This window comes from Pelodiscus sinensis, chromosome 20, assembly GCF_052426305.1.
Source record: "Pelodiscus sinensis isolate ZL-2025 chromosome 20, ASM5242630v1, whole genome shotgun sequence".
NCBI classification, from domain to species: Eukaryota; Metazoa; Chordata; order Testudines; family Trionychidae; genus Pelodiscus; species Pelodiscus sinensis.
This window is the reverse complement of record NC_143071.1, coordinates 838,940-855,632: the sequence shown is the minus strand read 5'-3', so window position 1 is coordinate 855,632 and position 16,693 is coordinate 838,940. Positions and strand designations below refer to the sequence as shown.

The 16,693-nt window shown below is 47.9% G+C and overlaps 1 protein-coding gene and 1 long non-coding RNA gene across 4 annotated transcripts in view; one reads left to right on the top strand and one right to left on the bottom strand.

The window, feature by feature from the left end:
- LOC142819158 (uncharacterized) overlaps positions 1–16,505 on the bottom strand; it is a 43,495-nt gene extending 26,990 nt beyond the window's left edge. Inside the window, exon 1 of the long non-coding RNA XR_012896941.2 lies at positions 4,946–16,505. This is a non-coding gene — a long non-coding RNA (uncharacterized LOC142819158). The remainder of the gene's footprint in view (positions 1–4,945) is intronic.
- ASPSCR1 (ASPSCR1 tether for SLC2A4, UBX domain containing) overlaps positions 1–16,693 on the top strand; it is a 103,246-nt gene that overhangs the window by 38,411 nt on the left and 48,142 nt on the right. For all 3 annotated transcript variants that reach the window (XM_075904215.1, XM_075904216.1, XM_075904217.2), the window contains one exon: positions 16,504–16,643. In XM_075904215.1, coding sequence (XP_075760330.1) covers positions 16,504–16,643 — 140 coding nt within the window. The remainder of the gene's footprint in view (positions 1–16,503; positions 16,644–16,693) is intronic.

The window sequence follows — 16,693 nt, the reverse complement described above, 5'->3', positions numbered from 1 at the left end:
AGCAAGCGCTCTGCAGATGGTAAGATGCCACCACTTGCAGCTTGAGGTCACCTCTCAGCAGCCTGGGAAGGAGTCCTGGGAGAATGGCCAGTCTTGTCAAGTCTGTCCCTGCCTGACCGAGTGACCCTAGGTTGCATGTGCTTCTAACCGAGCTGGGTTTGAGGCGAGTCTAACTGCTGTTTGTAACCCAGAGATCCTAGGGAGGGCTTCCCTGGATCAGAGAGTTTGAGTCTTCCTTGGGACTTGGAACACTGCAGTCCAGCTTGCCTAGTCCTTAAAGCCAGTGCCTTTAAGGGACCACTTCCCCCACCTGTTTGGCTTCTGATTTTCCTTTGGGGATGGTGGCAAGAGAGGAAGGAGCGCAGGCTTAGTAGATTTCTTGACCACAGTCACTTTACTCTTGAGAAGGAGCGAGTGACTGATCTCTGAAAAGTAACTGTCTTGGGATGCCCCCTCCCAAGTTTGATCTCACCCCCTTCTGTGACTTTGCGGTTTCTCAGTGTTACAGGCAAGTCAGAATCCTTCCTACCTTCTCTTTCCACCCAGTCCTGTTTGCATGTGGCAGTGGTTGGGCCCTCTGCCCCCTCAGAAAACATGTGGTCTGCACTATCTAGCCCTTTCTGGCAGTCCAGCAGGGTTCCCTCCAGGGTGTGCACCTGCGTGGGTGCGCACAAAACATTTTATCCCACCCCCTCATCAGCAGAGTGGTGCAGCACCACTCTGCTTCCATGGAGTGGGAGGTCAGAGTTGTGTGGTGGCTGCTGGAACTCTGGCTGGAGCCGCGTCCAGAACTGGGGGCCACATAGTGGCAGACGGGGATGGTCCCTGGATCTCAGGCTTTGTAGCAGCGGCTGGAGCTGTCCAGGGCTGCGTGGCAGCAGCTGGAACTGGTCCCAGGGCCAGGAGTAAGCAGGAGTGGGAGGGCCAGCAGGATTTGATCAGTAAAAACAGGATGAACTCCAGCTAAGTGCGCACGCATGCTTTCCTCCCCCCATGCACTGTTGTTTCAGGTGGGAGGTGTACAAATAGCTTCAACAGCTGCTTGGGAGACAGGCGAGGAGAGGAGAACGCTGTTGGGAAGATTGGTCTCCATGCCTCAGACCTTTCTTCTGATGACTTTCTTGTTTAGAGCATTAACCTTTGAGAGAGGCTACGCTGCTGACTGCGGGCACAAATATCAGTGCAGGAGAGTACAAAATCTAGGGGAAATTGCTTTCCAAATAACATGGTACCCTCTGCAGCTCACAACAGCCAAGCAGAAGGGCGCTCACATCCATTTGGGCTTCAGTGGCAAAATAATTGTTTCCTTCTGGGCTAATGGAGCTAATTTCATAAATGGAACCATCTCCTTGCCATCCCTGTGCGTGGAGCGCTGCCAATCATGTCAATGAGAGCAGTAGAAGAGGACAGGTGGTCCTACACGGCCCACTATTGGGAAGAAAATACATCTAAAAATAGGACACTCCAGGTTACATTGGTAGCTATTACTGGATGCAAACGTGTATTTATCACAGCAGAACTGGCAGAAAACCCTCTCTTATGCACCGAGTTCCCTCTAAGGTTTTCCATCCAGGAGCGGAATCAGTTTTGTCTTGTTCCCTTTTGTGCGATGGGGAGTGTATCCTACACAAGCTCAGAAATGTGAATCTGAAAGGCCAATTAACATAGTTCTCTGAAAGGAGAGACCGATGTAATTGAGGAGTAAGCCCAGCTGCGGAAAGGTCTAATAGAGGGCTATAAACAGAGGAAATTGGCTCTGACAATTTTGCAATATTCTTTTTTATTTGACTTAATATAAAATTATCATGCACCTTGTTAAAATCATGCACCTTGTTAATTATTCCTTGTTTTAGTATCTTTTCTCCATAGCATTTCAAAAAATGCATAAAAGATGTGTGTTAACTTGGGTGCCATGGTGGCACACATCTGATCGAGAGCAAATGACCTCAGTACTGGTGCACAAGACAAAACTTATTCTGCTCATGGATGGAAAAATCTTAGCGGGAACAGTGCAGTCCAGATAGACAAAGTTCATTGCTCCTCTAAAAGGTCTGAGGTGCAGCAGCTGGCCACCTTACATGGAGCTCCGCACACAGTTCACATCATTGGATTAGTTTTGCTATTTCACTACAGAGAGAGAGGTTTTAAGTGAGTTGTAATAAGTCTCCGAGGGGGTAGTCGTGTTAATCTGTATGTACAAAAAGAGGAAGGAGATGTGGCACCCTAAAAACTAACATTTATTAGGGCATAAGCTTTTGTTGATTAAAAACAGCTTTACCAGATGCATGGAATGGAAACAACAGAGTTTGGGAGCTTTACCGGATGCATGGAATGGAAACAACAGAGTTTGGGAGCTGTGTATGTCCTAGCATATCAAAAAGAGGGAGTTACTTGTCAAGTGTAGGACCAGTGTAACGAGGCCAAGTCAGTCAGGATGGATGTGGCTTGCACCCACTAAAATACTCACCTGGGGAAGTGAAGAAACAGATTGACAGAGCCAAATGAGTAGCCAGAAGTCACCTACTACAGGAGAGGCCCAATAGACTGTCACTGGTTATCACCTCCAGCCCCCAGCTATCCCTCCAGTACATCATTGACAAGCTACATTACAACCTCTCCTGGAAAACAATCCCTCGCCTCTCACAGACCTTGGCTCCGGCCAGAGTTCCAGCAGCCACCACAGGCGAGTAGATTACATGATTTGTCAAGCCCTGTATATAAGCAACACATCTCAGGACCCAACTGAATCAACTACACCATCAGGGGCTTATCCACCTGCACATCTTCTAACGTGATCTAAGCCATCAAGTGCCAGCAATGCCCCTCTGCCATGTATATTGGCCAAACCAGTCAGTCTCTGTGCCAGAGGATAAATGGACACAACTCAGACAGCAAGAAAGGTAACACAGAACACTAGAATCTGGAAGGGAGCTCGAGAGGTCATCAGGTCCAGTCCCCTGCCCTCACACGAAGCATCATCTAGATCAGCAGTATGCAACTGTCTTCCTGGGAGGTCGCAGCACTTTGATCCGGGCTGGCATTTTTTTCCTGGCTTGGAGCCCAATGTACATGCAGCAGGGTGGGGGCAGTGGCAGGAGAGTGGACTGGCACTTTTAAATTTTGTGTGTGTGTGTGTGTGTGTGTGTGTGTGTGTGTGTGTGTGTGTGTGTGTGTGTGTGTGTGTGTGTGTGTGTGTGTGTGTGTGTGTGTGTGTGTGTGTGTGTGTGTGTGTGTGTGTGTGTGTGTGCGCGTGCGCGCAACAAATTTTCCCAGCTCTGGGGATTGCGAATGAAAAAAGGTTGAGTACCGCTGATCTAGATCATCCCTGACAGGTGTCTATCCAGCCTGCTTTTAAATATCTCAAGTGACGGAGATTCCACAACCTCCCTAGGCAGTTGATTCCAGTGTTTGACCCCCCTGACAGGTAGGAAGTTTTTCCTAATGTCCAACCTAACCCTCCCTTCCTGCAGTTTGTCTATTGCTGCTTGTCCTGTCCTCAGAGGCCAAGGAGAACAAGTTTTCCTCCTCCTTGTAACACCCTTAACACCCTTTTAGATATTTGAAAAGTGCTATCATGTCTCCTCTGTCTTCTCTTTTCTAAACTAAACAAGCCCAGTTCTTTCAATCTTCTCTCATAGCTCATGTTCTCTAGACCTTAAATCATTTTTGTTGCTCTTCTCTGGCCCTTCTTCAATTTCTCCACTTCTTTCTTGAAATGTGGTGCCCAGAACTGGACACAATAGTCCAGCTGAGGCCCAAGCAGCACAGAGTACATTGGAAGAATGACTTCTTGTGTCTCGCTCACAACACTCCTGTTAACAACACATCCCAGAATAATGTTTGGTTTTTTGCAAACAGTGTCACACCATTGACTCATATTTAGCTTGTGGTCCACCATGACCCCTAGCTCCCTTTCTGCCATACTCCTTCCTAGACAGTCGCTTCCCATTCTGTGTGTGAGAAACGGTTTGTTCCTTCCTAAGTGGAGTCCTTTGCATTTGTCCTTATTAAACTTAATCGTATTTACCGCAGACCATTTCTCCAGTTTGTCCAGATCATTTTGAATTATGACCCTATGCTCCAAAGCACTTGCAACCCCTCCCAGCTTGGTATCCTCTGCAGACTTAATAATCATACTCTCTATGCCATCATTGAGATCATTGTTAAAAATATTGAACAGAACTGATCCCAAAACAGACCCCTGCAGAATCCCATTTGTTATGCCCTTCCAGCAGGATTGTGAACCATTAAGAACAATTCTCTGAGAATAATTATCCAGCCAATTATGCATCCACCTTATAGTAGGTCCGTCTAGGTTGTATTTCCCTAGTTTATTGATAAGAAGGTTATGTGAGACCGTGTCAAATGCTTTACTAAAGTCTAGGTATATAAAAACCAGTAGGAGAACATTGTAATCTCTCCGGACACTCAGAAGCATATTTAAAAGTAGCAATTCTTTTAGGAAAAACCTTCAAAATCAGACTACAAAGAGAAACAGCAGAGCTGTAATTCATTAGCAAATTCAACAGGATCATATTAGGACTGAATAAGGACTTAGATGGTTTTTCACACTACAAAGGCACTTTTCTCCTCTCTTGGTATTCACACCTACCCATCAAGCTGGGAGCGAGCTACATCCACTCTGACTGAATTGACATGGTTAATACTGGTCCTACACTTAACAAGTAATTCCCTTCCTTTGCTATGCTAGTACGAACATATATATCCCAGCCTCTGTGATTTCCACTCCATTCATCTGACAAACTGGTTTTTACCCACAAAAACTTATGCTCTAATAAATCAAGATGCCACAGGACTCCCCCCCCCCCCCTTTTTTTTAAAGAAATATTAAGGCACTGAAGTCAGAAATGGTTGCAAGCAAAACAGATAAAATGCTTCCTCCTACAAATCTTAAACTAAACTTGGTTCAAGGTGAAATTCTTACCACAGTTTTTCAGTAGCATTGCTGACAAGTTTCAGTTCAGGATCTAGTCCAAAGCTCCCACAGCTGTTCCTTTTGTCTTCATAGGTAGAGAGAGAGAGATGGACTGAGGAACGGAGAGAATTTGGGGTGCTTTGTCCCTCACGTGTCTAATTCAGTCCTCCTTTGAAATGCATGTTCCTGAGCGTGACCCCTAGATAAATTTCTTTCTAGCTGAGAGCAAGAAAACACAGAGCCTGGTGGAAGAAGGAGGTTTCATGCTGTTTTTCTCTCACCAGAGTATGCTGAAATGCAGTTTTTCTTCTTTGTCGTCTTTCTCACCCCCTTTCTGTCTGAGGGCTCTGTTTACCACTTGCGTACAGATTGAGGTAAACTCCCTTTGCTTAAGACAAACCTGGTTGACCAGTTCTTCCTAATTGGGTCTACATGAATTTGAACATGTGCCTTTAACACAACAACATAGGCTAGCGAGCAGCCTCCTTCATCTTCGTGGAGTGTCGTAAGCCAGTTGGTCTCCAGGGATAGGGTAGCTTCCTAACTGCACTTGCGTACCTAGAATTTGAAGAGTGTGCTAATTGAACCTGAGCAGTGCTTTGAGGGGCTGCGGAAGAAGCCAGTGTTTGTGAATCAACATGCACCTCACTTCATGTGCCCTTGCTTTGTGTGTGTCACTTTAGTACTGCCAGTGGGGAAAAAACGACACCGATGGAAACCCAGGAAATCTGGCAAACCTGTGTGTGAGCAGTGGTAACACAATGTCTCATGGGCCACATGTGGAACACCAGTGGGCCATTTGTGGCCCATGGGTGGCTGGTTGCTGACCATGGCTTTAATGTCAAAGGGGGGATTTCATATCTTGGCACAAGGCTGCTTATGTACATTTCAGCAGGATATTATTGACCAGCAAGTTATTAATTTTCAAATGATCCCGTACAAAGATTATTACAACAGTGTGTGAGGTGTGAATACAGAGCGGGGGGGCTTCCCTCAGTGTCAAGACCTTTCTTGTGGAGCGTGGCTGGCTGGAATGCAATTCAGCAACCTGAGCTTGGGCCGAGTTCAATGTGCTCAGCACTGGCTTTCTTTAATCTTTCAGTCTCGTCCTCTGTTCTTTCCTTTTGAATGCCTCCTTGTCATCTGAGTCTTACCTTTGCTCTCAGACCTGACCCAGAAAAATGTGAGGTTCGGAGAAAGCCTGGCCTCGTGGGAGCTCCGCAGGGTGCATAATCCTCCCCCCCCCCCCTTTGCTGGGCAGGTTTCCCTTGTGACTGCTCTCCATTGGTAGGGGTTTCCCTGCCTGGAAGCATTCCTGAGTTGCAGATAGGCGCTTTCCAGTGAAATGATGAATATTCACGTATGTTCCAGACTGGCAGGCCCCTTCTAGCCCTTGGAATCGAACTCTCAGGTAGAGGCTTTGAGCCTGAGGCGTGTGACAGTAGGGATGTGAAAGGTTAACTGGTGGGGGCTGGAGCAGCTCCCCACTTGCCACAGGCAGGGGGCTGCTTTGGGCCCCTGGGCCTGCTGTAGACAGGGGCTGCTCCAGCTCTTCTGAAGCAGACCCTGCCTGGGCTGGAGCTGGCCCCCCCATTTAACGTTACATTTCATTAGTTAACCACTGAACAGGATTTTGCATCCCGACAGTGTGCCAGCTGCCTGCTCAGGCTGAGTGTATCCCAGGGTCTGGAGTGGGGCGCAGACTCTCCCCTTCCTCTGTAGGGCTATGGCTGAAGAATCCGTAAGGCTGGTGTCATCCTTCAGCGGCTCTGTTCTCGCCTGTCATCCCCATGCGCTGGTGTGGGGCCAAACTTAGCTCTTCTGTCATGGCTTGCCTGGAGCTGTGTGGGATGTTGTTCTGCAGTCGGGTGTTCAGATGGGCACGGAGAGCTCAGTGGGAGGACGAGGGGCTCTGATCACACACAGAAGAGGACACGACTTTGTGCTCCAGGCTCCCCAAGTCTGAATTGTAGTGGCCTACCCAGGGGGGTTTCTGCAGGAGCCAGCCTTCTGCTCCCAGTTTGTGAGTGCTGCTGTGGGAGCAGGCTCGGCTGGAGGTTTCTGCCCTCATGATTAACAGTGTGACATTGACTGTTGCTTACTAGTTCGGGTTAACTGGCGGCTCAGCTCAGCCAGAGCCAGCCTCTTCCCCCCTCACTCCCCCGCTCCCTGCCCACCCCCCTTAAGTGACTAATCAGTTACACATAGTTTAACCTGTCACCTGATTTAAATGGGATTTTACATCCCTTTTGTGCCCTTTTCATTTGGGGTGCCTTTGCTGATTGATTACATTGAGCTTCTGTTTTCACTCTGCCCTCCTCACTCTTGGGCTCAAGATAGAGAGGGGCTGGCCACGTGGTATTTGCTTTTTGTCCTTTTTCAGACCTGAGGAAAGACCCAAAACAAAACCAATTATTTTTAAACATCAAAATTCCATGTTAGCAAAAGAATCTTCCCGTTACAGCCGTGCCCATGTGTGGCTTTTGGATTGAAAGACAGAGACTGGATAAAATCAGTGCGGGGACTAAGGGTGGTTTACAGCCCCGCTGTGTGTTGGCTTTGATGTCAAAACATTAATTATTTGAAGGCACCTCTACTCCAAATGCTCTGGGGGAGCAGCGGGAGGAGAAGCTGGGTCTACCTACCACTCCGTAAGTTCTTCTCCCGTTTTCAGCACCGAAGCGATGGCTCCCGACAGAAGCACCGTTGCTGATACTGGGAGCCTCCTGTGGATGGCAGTCAGCTGGATGATGAGAGCCTGATGGATGGCTCCAGCCTACTGATCAGCAGTGCCTGAGAACTCCGCTTTGGCTAGCAAATGCTGATCGAGAGCTGGTGTTGCAGGCAATAGTCCCTCTAATCTTGTCCATCCTGTGCAGAATACATTTTGTGTGCACTGAGGCACGTGCAAATATGCACCGCTAGGAGAATCAAAAAACCTATCTCTGCTAAGCAGCTGGGTGGCATTTGAATCTCTGCTGAGTGGCCGCACAAGTGTCCAGCTTTGCAGGGAACTGGACTTGCAGGGTTTTTATCTCCCTGATTTGCGGTGCTTTTGCTCTAAGGTTCCTAGGAGAAGATGCTACCTGGGAAAGATAACACGTGCCTTTCCCATTAATCATTGAAGGTGGAGATCAGAACTTCCTGTACCCACTAATTATTGTTTCCTTGTGCCATGACTTCCTGTTCCGAGGAATCTAGATCATGCTGGGAGGTGAAGGTAAGGTGAGGCGAGGATAGCAGGAGTGGGCACAGCTGAGATTAGGATGTAGCTGACAGTCTTCTCTGTCTGAGCAGCCTTAGTTTGTTCCTGCTTTGGCTGTGAACACACAGCTGTTCTGGCTCTGAGAAGCTAAGGGGCATGAGTCTTGTGCAGAGACTTCATCCATAAAAGGTGTTCTTAGATCAAGGCTTTCCGATCTCCTAAGGAACACGTGTGCTAGAGATGTAAAATCCCTTTGAATTGGCTAACCGGTTAAATATAATCCCCTTTATGGGTGAGGCTTACTGGTTAGCCAGTTAACCCTTCACGTCCTTGGTGTGTGCTATTTCCTGTGTCCCCTTGCTGGGTGCTGCTGCTGACAGGAAAGGGGGTTGGAAGGCAGCTCTCAGACTGTCTCCACTTAAGGGTATCTGTTCCCAATCGTGGTAATTCCTGGCCCAAACTGGAGAAGGGTGTGCAGCTGGACTGGAAAAGGCCCCAGGAATACAAGGATGAATGCCAGTGGGACAAGCAGCAGCAAATTGTAGCTGCCGCCCACTGGGTGAAGTGATAAACAGATTGGCTGTGCAGCCCACACATGGGTGGTAGTGGTGAAGGTGGCAGGAGGCCCAGATGGCTAAGATACCTCTCTGAAGGAGGATTATTCAGTAGCATTCTCTCTCCAGGCGGCATCGTCTCAGGTGACCATTTTGGTGCAGGGGGCTGGCCTGTGTGTACAAGATGTGCTGCTCTCCATGGGTTTGTCTTCAGAATCTGCAAGTAGGGGATGGTGGGAGCGTGACAGGGACACACGCTGCTGCCCCACAGAGCTATCCACTGCAATGCTCTCTAAAGCCGAGAGGTGTTGGTGTCCTGCTGGGGTCTGCTTTAGAGGGCGAGTGGGTGGGAGTTCTTGTTCTGTTTGCATTGCTTGCGTGTTTGTTTGCAAACTCCTTGTATGGGCTAGACATTTTCTGTCTCTCGTGTGAGTGGACTATTCCGCAGAGAGAAAGTTACGCTATTTCAGCCACTGCCTCAAGGGCTTGTTCTATACTTGCGGTTTTGGAATTGGTTTCAGATTTGCAGCATTCAGTGTTATCAAAAAGAACTATAACGTTCTAGGATGGGAATATTTCATACCACACCAGGTGCACAGTTTTGCCGCTGGACTACTGTGAGACAGGTATCGAAGCAGTAACAGAGCACATGGGCATGGAGATAAATTCTCTTATGTCTAGGAAGATACAGGTTTTGTTGTACAACTGCTCTGGAATTCTGACTGACTGAGAATGACATTGGGGAAGAATGACTAAGCTAAGGGGAGAGGTAGATACATTGGCGGGCAGGGATAGGGTCTAGAGTGACCTAGACAAATTGGAGGATTGGGCCAAAAGAAATCTGATGAGGTTCAACAAGGACAAGTGTAGAGTCCTGCACTTGGGATGGAAGAATCCCAAGCATTGTTACAGGCTGGGGACCGAATAGCTAAACTGCAGTTCAGCAGAAAAGGATCTGGGGATTGTAGTGGATGAGAAGCAGGATATGAGTCAACAGTGACCCTTGTAGCCACGAAGGCAAATGGAATATTGGGGTGCATTAGGAGGAGCACTGCCAGCGGATCTAAAGAGGTGATTATCCCCCTTTATTCAGTACCGGTAAGGCCACATCTAGAGTATTGTGTCCAATTCTGGGACCCCCACTACAGAAAGGATGTGGATGCATTGGGAGAGGGTCCAGCAGAGGGCGACCAAAATGATGAGGGGGCTGGAGCACATGACCTATGAGGAGAGACTGAAGGATTTGGGCTTGTTTAGTCTGCAGAAAAGAAGAGTGAGGGGGGATTTGAGAGCAGCCTTCAACTCCCTGAAGGGGGAGGTTCCACAGAGGCTGGAGAGAGGCTGTTCTTGGGTGACAGGTGACAGAACAAGGAGCAATGGTCTCAAATTACAGTGGGGGAGGTCTAGGGTGGCTATTAGGAAAAACAATTTCCGTAGGAGGGTGGGGAAGCCCTGGGCTGGGTTCCCTAGGGACGGGGTGGAATCTCCATCCCTAGAGGTTTTTAAGTCCTGGCTTGACAGAGCCCAGGCTGGGCTGATTGAGTTGGGACTGGTCCTGCTTTGGGCAGGGGGCTGGACTCGATGACTCCTGAGGTCTCTTCCAACCCTGGGATTCTGAGAAGGAGCCGGGCCTTTTGCTGTTGGAATGAAGGTGTTGGGAAACCAGTGCCTGTGCGACGCTTATGCAGACTGGAGCCCAAAGGAACTAAACTCGGAGCAGGAAATGTGGTGAGTAGGGGACCAGAACATAGCTGCCTGCCTAGGAAGTGGAGTATTCCTCTATGTGCATGTTAACACTTGTGCTCTGACATGCACTAGTAGATGGCGTTAACCTACAAAGCCCTAAATCAGTGGTGGGGAACTGGCCTGCGGTTTGCCTTGCTCTGGCCTGCAAGGTGTGGGGCTTCCCTCCCCAACCCCGCAGTGGTGTGAGTCGGCGCTGGTGCTCCAGGGGCGCTGTGGCTGCTCGTGCCACTTCAGGAAGTATGTGGGGGGCAAGCCCTGAGCTTTGGGGCCTGATTGAAGGCGAGGCACTGGCGCATTCAGCCGGCGGGCTCTGCACACTGCTGGGAAGTGCTCCCTGCAGGAACCCCCAGCCTGTTGCTTCCATTGGCTAGGAATCCCAGCCAGTGGGCGTGACAGAGGGGCATGAGCACCTGTGGTCCCCTGGGAGCTGCGCCAGGTAGGTGTCCCCATCCTCTGTCTCCTCCTACGCTGCCCTGCTCATGCCCCCTTCCTCATAAGCGGGTCTCTTGGGGGCCGCTCAGGAGACATTCCAAGGCTGCCCAGCAGCGGGGGTTTGTTTCTACTGGCGGTGCACATAGAATAAGGATGCTGCAAGTGATGGAAAAGATAGAGGGACCGTTGCCCAACAGCCCCCTCCTGTATGCTGAACTGCTCACTGAGCCTAGGGGGCCCCACAAAATCCCGGAAGAGTTACCGCTGCCCTATAAGCCACAAGCCTCGGCACCTCCTCCACCCCCTCACCTGTAGGGCTGGCGCTTGAGGGGAGTGGTTTTTTTCTTTTCCCCTGCTTCTCAGTGAGGGGTTGTGGGTTCTTTCTCCTCACCTGTGTGTGGCCCCCCGACTGATTTTTTTCTGTCGGTCAGTGGCTCTTGACCCAAAAAAGTGGCTCTTCCCCAGCCCTGCCCTTCTGGGACTTTGCCACTGTTGGGATTAGTCAAGTTGCTTGACTTGGCAGCCTCTGAGGTGCCCTGGCTCTGGGGATTCCCAAGACCTTTCAGGGTGTGTGGCAGGGCCTGTTTCCCCAGGCTTCTCCTGGGGCGTGTAGGTACAAGGCTGTAGATTGCTTTTACAGCTGATCAGTGAAGTGAAACCAAATCTCCCTGTGGGAGGATGGCAGAGTGTCCTGCTCATGTGGAGCCCAGAGGGATGCAGGAGATGTAGCCACCTCAGGCTGGCTTGGAGACCCAGGGCAAGTCTACAATGCTGCGTGAGTTGAGTCAAGGTATGTCCCTCTGGGATGTCCTCCCTCCCCCAAGCACCACAGGTTAGAGCTGCCCAATCAGATCGGTGCTGGCACTGGCGGCAGGAGATGCTCTTCTGCCACTTGGGGAGGTGGAGTGGTCCTGCCACCATCAGAGCGTTCTCCTTGGAGTACACTGTGTCCCACCAGACACACCACTGCAGCCTGATTGGCTGACCAGCTAGCTTTGCAAGGTGGATCTGCAGGAGTCTCTTGCTAAGAGGGCAGCTCAGGAAGGCTCCTCATGCTCCCAGTGCTGGGAGTGCTACAGCTCTGGGCACTCCTTTCCCCCAGCCCTGGGAAAGCTGCAATCAGGCTCCTTCACCCTTTAGTTAGAGCTGACTCCACTTGACTTTCTAAAAATAGCTGAGGGTCCCACCCATGCAACCCCGCTCTTTTAATTTCTCAAATTACCCTTTGGTGCCCACAAATGTAGCAACCTTGCCTTGTAATTTGTGTTCTCTGCTGACAATTGAGTATCTCTTTCTGTTCCCAAGGGGCCCCGTACGTGGGGGAAGGGAAAATGGCTGGGACAAGAGGCATGGGAGGCCATGTGCAGGGTGTGCTGGTGGGTGGTTGGGGATATGAGAATCTGTGTGAGAGAGAGGAGGGCCAAGATGTTTGTGCAACTAGGAATATCTCAAATCGTGGAGTCTTGGACCATGTCAGGCAGGCAGCTGGCTGAACATTACTCAGAAAAGCTCATTCTCCCACTGGCCTGCCTCTTGACTCTGGTGCTTGCAGCACTTTCTCCTCTGTCTCATACAGATTCTCATCTGCCTGGGACTGGATTCTCAAAGATTAGAATTGTTCCAGGACTGACTCATCTGACTGGCTGGTGGAAATTGAGACTGCACATCACATCTCTGAACCCTGGGGCAGTAGAAATCCACATGCTGGCAGTGCCTTTGTTCGGGCACGGGGAGAAGTCAGCACTGAAATGATCAGGGATGTTGGTTCCACTTCAGAAGTGGTGAAAGGTGCTTCCTGCCTGCCTCCCTAGAAGGTAGCAATGCACATGTATGATCATTTGTAATGCCTAGCAGCCCGACACAGACCCCAGAGTGTGAGGGAAAGCCCGGACTCCAGACTGCTTACAATCCAAGAGACAGTAGACAGATCTTGTTGGGAACACAAGGGTATGGTGAGACACTGGGGACAATTTTGCTAGGTAATGGTCTCATCAGACCAGTGGTGTAACAATTGTAAAGTTTGTCGCAGATTGAAGCATCATTAGAGGAGGTTTTGGAATTAATTGATAAACTTAACAGTAACAAGTTACCGGGACCAGATGGCATTCACCCAAGAGTTCTGAAAGAACTCAAATGTGAAATTGCAGAAGTATTAACTATGGTTTGTAACCTATTCTTTAAATCAGCTTCTGTTCCCAATGACTGGAAGATAGTTAAAGTAATGCCAATATTTAAAAAGGGCTCTAGAGGCGATCCCGGCAATTACAGACCAGTAAGTCTAACGTCAGTACCGGGAAAAGTGGTTGAAACAATGGTAAAGAATAAAATTGTCAGACACATAGAAGAACATAATTTGTTAGGCAAAAGTCAACATGGTTTCTGTAAAGGGAAATCATGTCTTACTAATCTATTAAAGTTCTTTGGAGGGGTCAACAAACGTGGACAAGAGGGAGCCAGTAGATATTGTATACTTAGATTTCCAGAAAGCCTTTGACAAGGTCCCTCACCAAAGGCTCTTACGTAAATTAAGTTGTCATGGGATAAGAGGAAAGATCCTTTCATGGACTGAGAACTGGTTAAAAGACAGGAAACAAAGGGTAGGAATAAATGGTAAATTTTCAGAATGGAGAGGGGTAACCAGTGGTGTCCCCCAAGGGTCAGTCCTAGGACCAATCCTATTCAACTTATTCATAAATGATGTGGAGGAAGGGGTAAACAGTGAGGTGGCAAAGTTTGCAGACGACACTAAACTGCTCAGGGTAGTTAAGACCAAAGTAGACTGTGAAGAACTTCAGAAAGATCTCACCAAACTAAGTGACTGGGCAACAAAATGGCAAATGAAATTTAATGTGGATAAATGTAAAGTGTAATGCACATTGGAAAAAATAACCCCAACTATACATATAATATGATGGGGGCTAATTTAGCTACAGCTAATCAGGAAAGAGATCTTGGAGTCGTTGATAGTTCTCTGAAGACGTCCACGCAGTGTGCAGCGGCCATCAAAAAAGCAAACAGGATGTTAGGAATCGTTAAAAAAGGGATAGATAATAAGATGGAGAATATCGTATTGCCCTTATATAAATCCATGGTGCACCCACATCTTGAATACTGTGTAAAAATGTGGTCTCATCTCAAAAAAGATATACTGGCATTAGAAAAGGTTCAGAGAGGAGCAACTGATGAGGGGTTTGGAACGGGTCCCATATGAGGAGAGATTAAAGAGACTGGGACTTTTCAGCTTGGAAAAGAGGAGACGAAGGGGGGATATGAGAGAGATCTATAAAATCATGAGTGGTGTGGAGAAAGTGAATAAGGAAAAGCTATTTACTTGTTCCCATAATATAAGAACTAGGGGCCACGAAATGAAACTAATGGGCAGCAGGTTTAAAACAAATAAAAGGAAGTTCTTCTTCACACAGCGCATAGTCAATCTGTGGAACTCCTTGCCTGAGGAGGTTGTGAAGGCTAGGACTATAACCGGGTTTAAAAGAGAACTAGATACATTCATGGAGGTTAAGTCCATAAATGGCATCCCTAGCCTCTGTGTGTCAGAGGATGGAGATGGATGGCAGGAGAGAGATCACTTGATCATTACCTGTTCGATTCACCCCCTCTGGGACACCTGGCACTGGCCACTGTTGGCAGACAGGGTACTGGGATGGATGGACCTTTTGTCTGACCCAGTATGGCCATTCTTATGTTCTAATGTTTGGAGGCAACATGGAGATGAAGGGTTTAAGAAGGGTTACAAAGGAGGATAATCAGGTGGCTTTGCAGATGGATACAGGGCGCTCCACCCAAGCCTGAGGGGCAGTATGGTAGGAAGCAGGATATTAGACTCATAGACTTCAAGGTCAGAAGGGACCATTATGATCATCTAGTCTGACCCCCTGCACAGTGCAGGCCACAAAATCTCACCCACCCCTCCCAGAATAATCCTCTCACCTATATCTCAGATATTGAAGCCTTCAAATACTTTGAAGACCCCAAGATGCAGAGAATCTTGCTTGTTTGAAAATTTAACAAGACTGCGATGGATGTGTGAGCTATGGAAGCTGGTATTGGCTGATTGGGCAGGGGGAGTTGACGTCTCAGTAGAGAATGAGAAGTGGATAGCTAGGGTGAGGAAGTGAAAGTGAGGAAAAGCAGTTTGCTGCGGTTCAGAAGAGAAGCCAATGGAGGGATGCAAAGAGATGGATGACCTGGTGAAAGTTATGGGCTAAGAAAGTGCAGAAGCACTCTGAATGGATGAGACCAGGGCAAGACAGCTCTTGTCATGGCCAAGAAAAAAGGGATCTCGCCGTAATCAAGATGAAACGAGAGCTTGGACAAGAGTTTTTTAGCTGTGTGGATGGAAACTCTATATCCTAGAGATTTTATATAGAAAATACCTGCAAGGTTGATGTGTAGTCAGGAAGTGAGGATCAAGACAGGTGTCCTGGACAAAGAAGAAGCTTAAGTTACAGGCCTGATTGGTAGGAAGGATGGTGGTGGTATCCAGAGAGGGAGTGGGGAAGGTCTTGGCAGGATTAAGAACTCTTATTTTAGCCTATTGATCCTGAGCCAATGGTACCCTCTGAGTTTGATTTGGTGAGTCTTTAGACTTGTTAAATTGAACTCTGGAAGATTGATTGCTGCAGCAGTGATCTTCCGTGTAGTATAGACATGGCCTTAATTAACTAGTTTAGAATATATCACAAAAGGGTACGATACAGCAAGCTGCAGTTAAGAGAAATCTAGAAGTTGCCAGTTGCCACTGTCATTTTCTTATATTACATAAAACATGCCTCTTATTTTGGAACATCATGATCACAGATCATAATGGTGAGGCTGTAGGTCTATTCCCTATTTTACTTCAGCATAACTCAGCTTTCCCAAAGGAACCCTATTCTGTACTCGTTTTCAATGGGGCTTACTCCAAAATTAAGTGCACTCTAAGCACTTCTGGTAACTTGGAATCCGATCTGCATCAAAATGACAGTGGGAGTGGGGAGGATGAGTTAGCTGTAAAAGTTTTAAGGACGTAGTACATTTTGTGTTGTGAGGACTTGTATGTAACAGTTAATAACATTTTAAAATTAAGAAGGGTGTAAGGACAGCTCAAGAGACTGCTGTAATTACAAATGTGAAATATTTATGTAACGTTTAATATTTAGCTTAATGAAAGTGCTGTTGTGTTTGTGTGTGATTTAGTTCTTACCATTCCTAATGTACCGGTGTTTCATCTGCAGCTTGACACAGGTAAAGAGTATTATGCACCATTTCCTAAATTTAATAAAGATCAAGTTATCTAAAAAAATTAAATAAAGTATTCCCTCTTGCATATTGTAAAATGCTATGCTGCGCTGTAAGTGAACATGTTTTAGTGATCACCATTGTTTGATGCAATATGTGAAGAAGTATGGGGGGAAACTTGATTTAAATCAATGATTTTTTTGGTGATTTAAATTGTAATATAAGGTCTTTGTATTACATTGGTGAAGAGATCCCTGTGGGCCGGTCTGTCCTAGGAGAGATGCGTCCTGTGAATGGACCTTTGCAAATGCTGAGGTCTGATTGTGCTGTGCTGAGGTTTTAGCTGGGGCATAGCATTCAAGTCTAACCTGCGCTCCATCTCTGCTCTGCAGCTTTTGGAGCGAGAGCCAGTTGTGTGCCATCCAGACCTGGAAGAGCCACTGTCTGCTGGCCCACAGGACCTTCCTGATGAGTTCTTTGAAGTTACGGTGGACGATGTGCGGAAACGCTTGGCCCAGCTACAGAGTGAGAGGCAAGTTTTCATTAGCATTGATGTTCTTCCATCTCCTCCTGCTCTTGTCA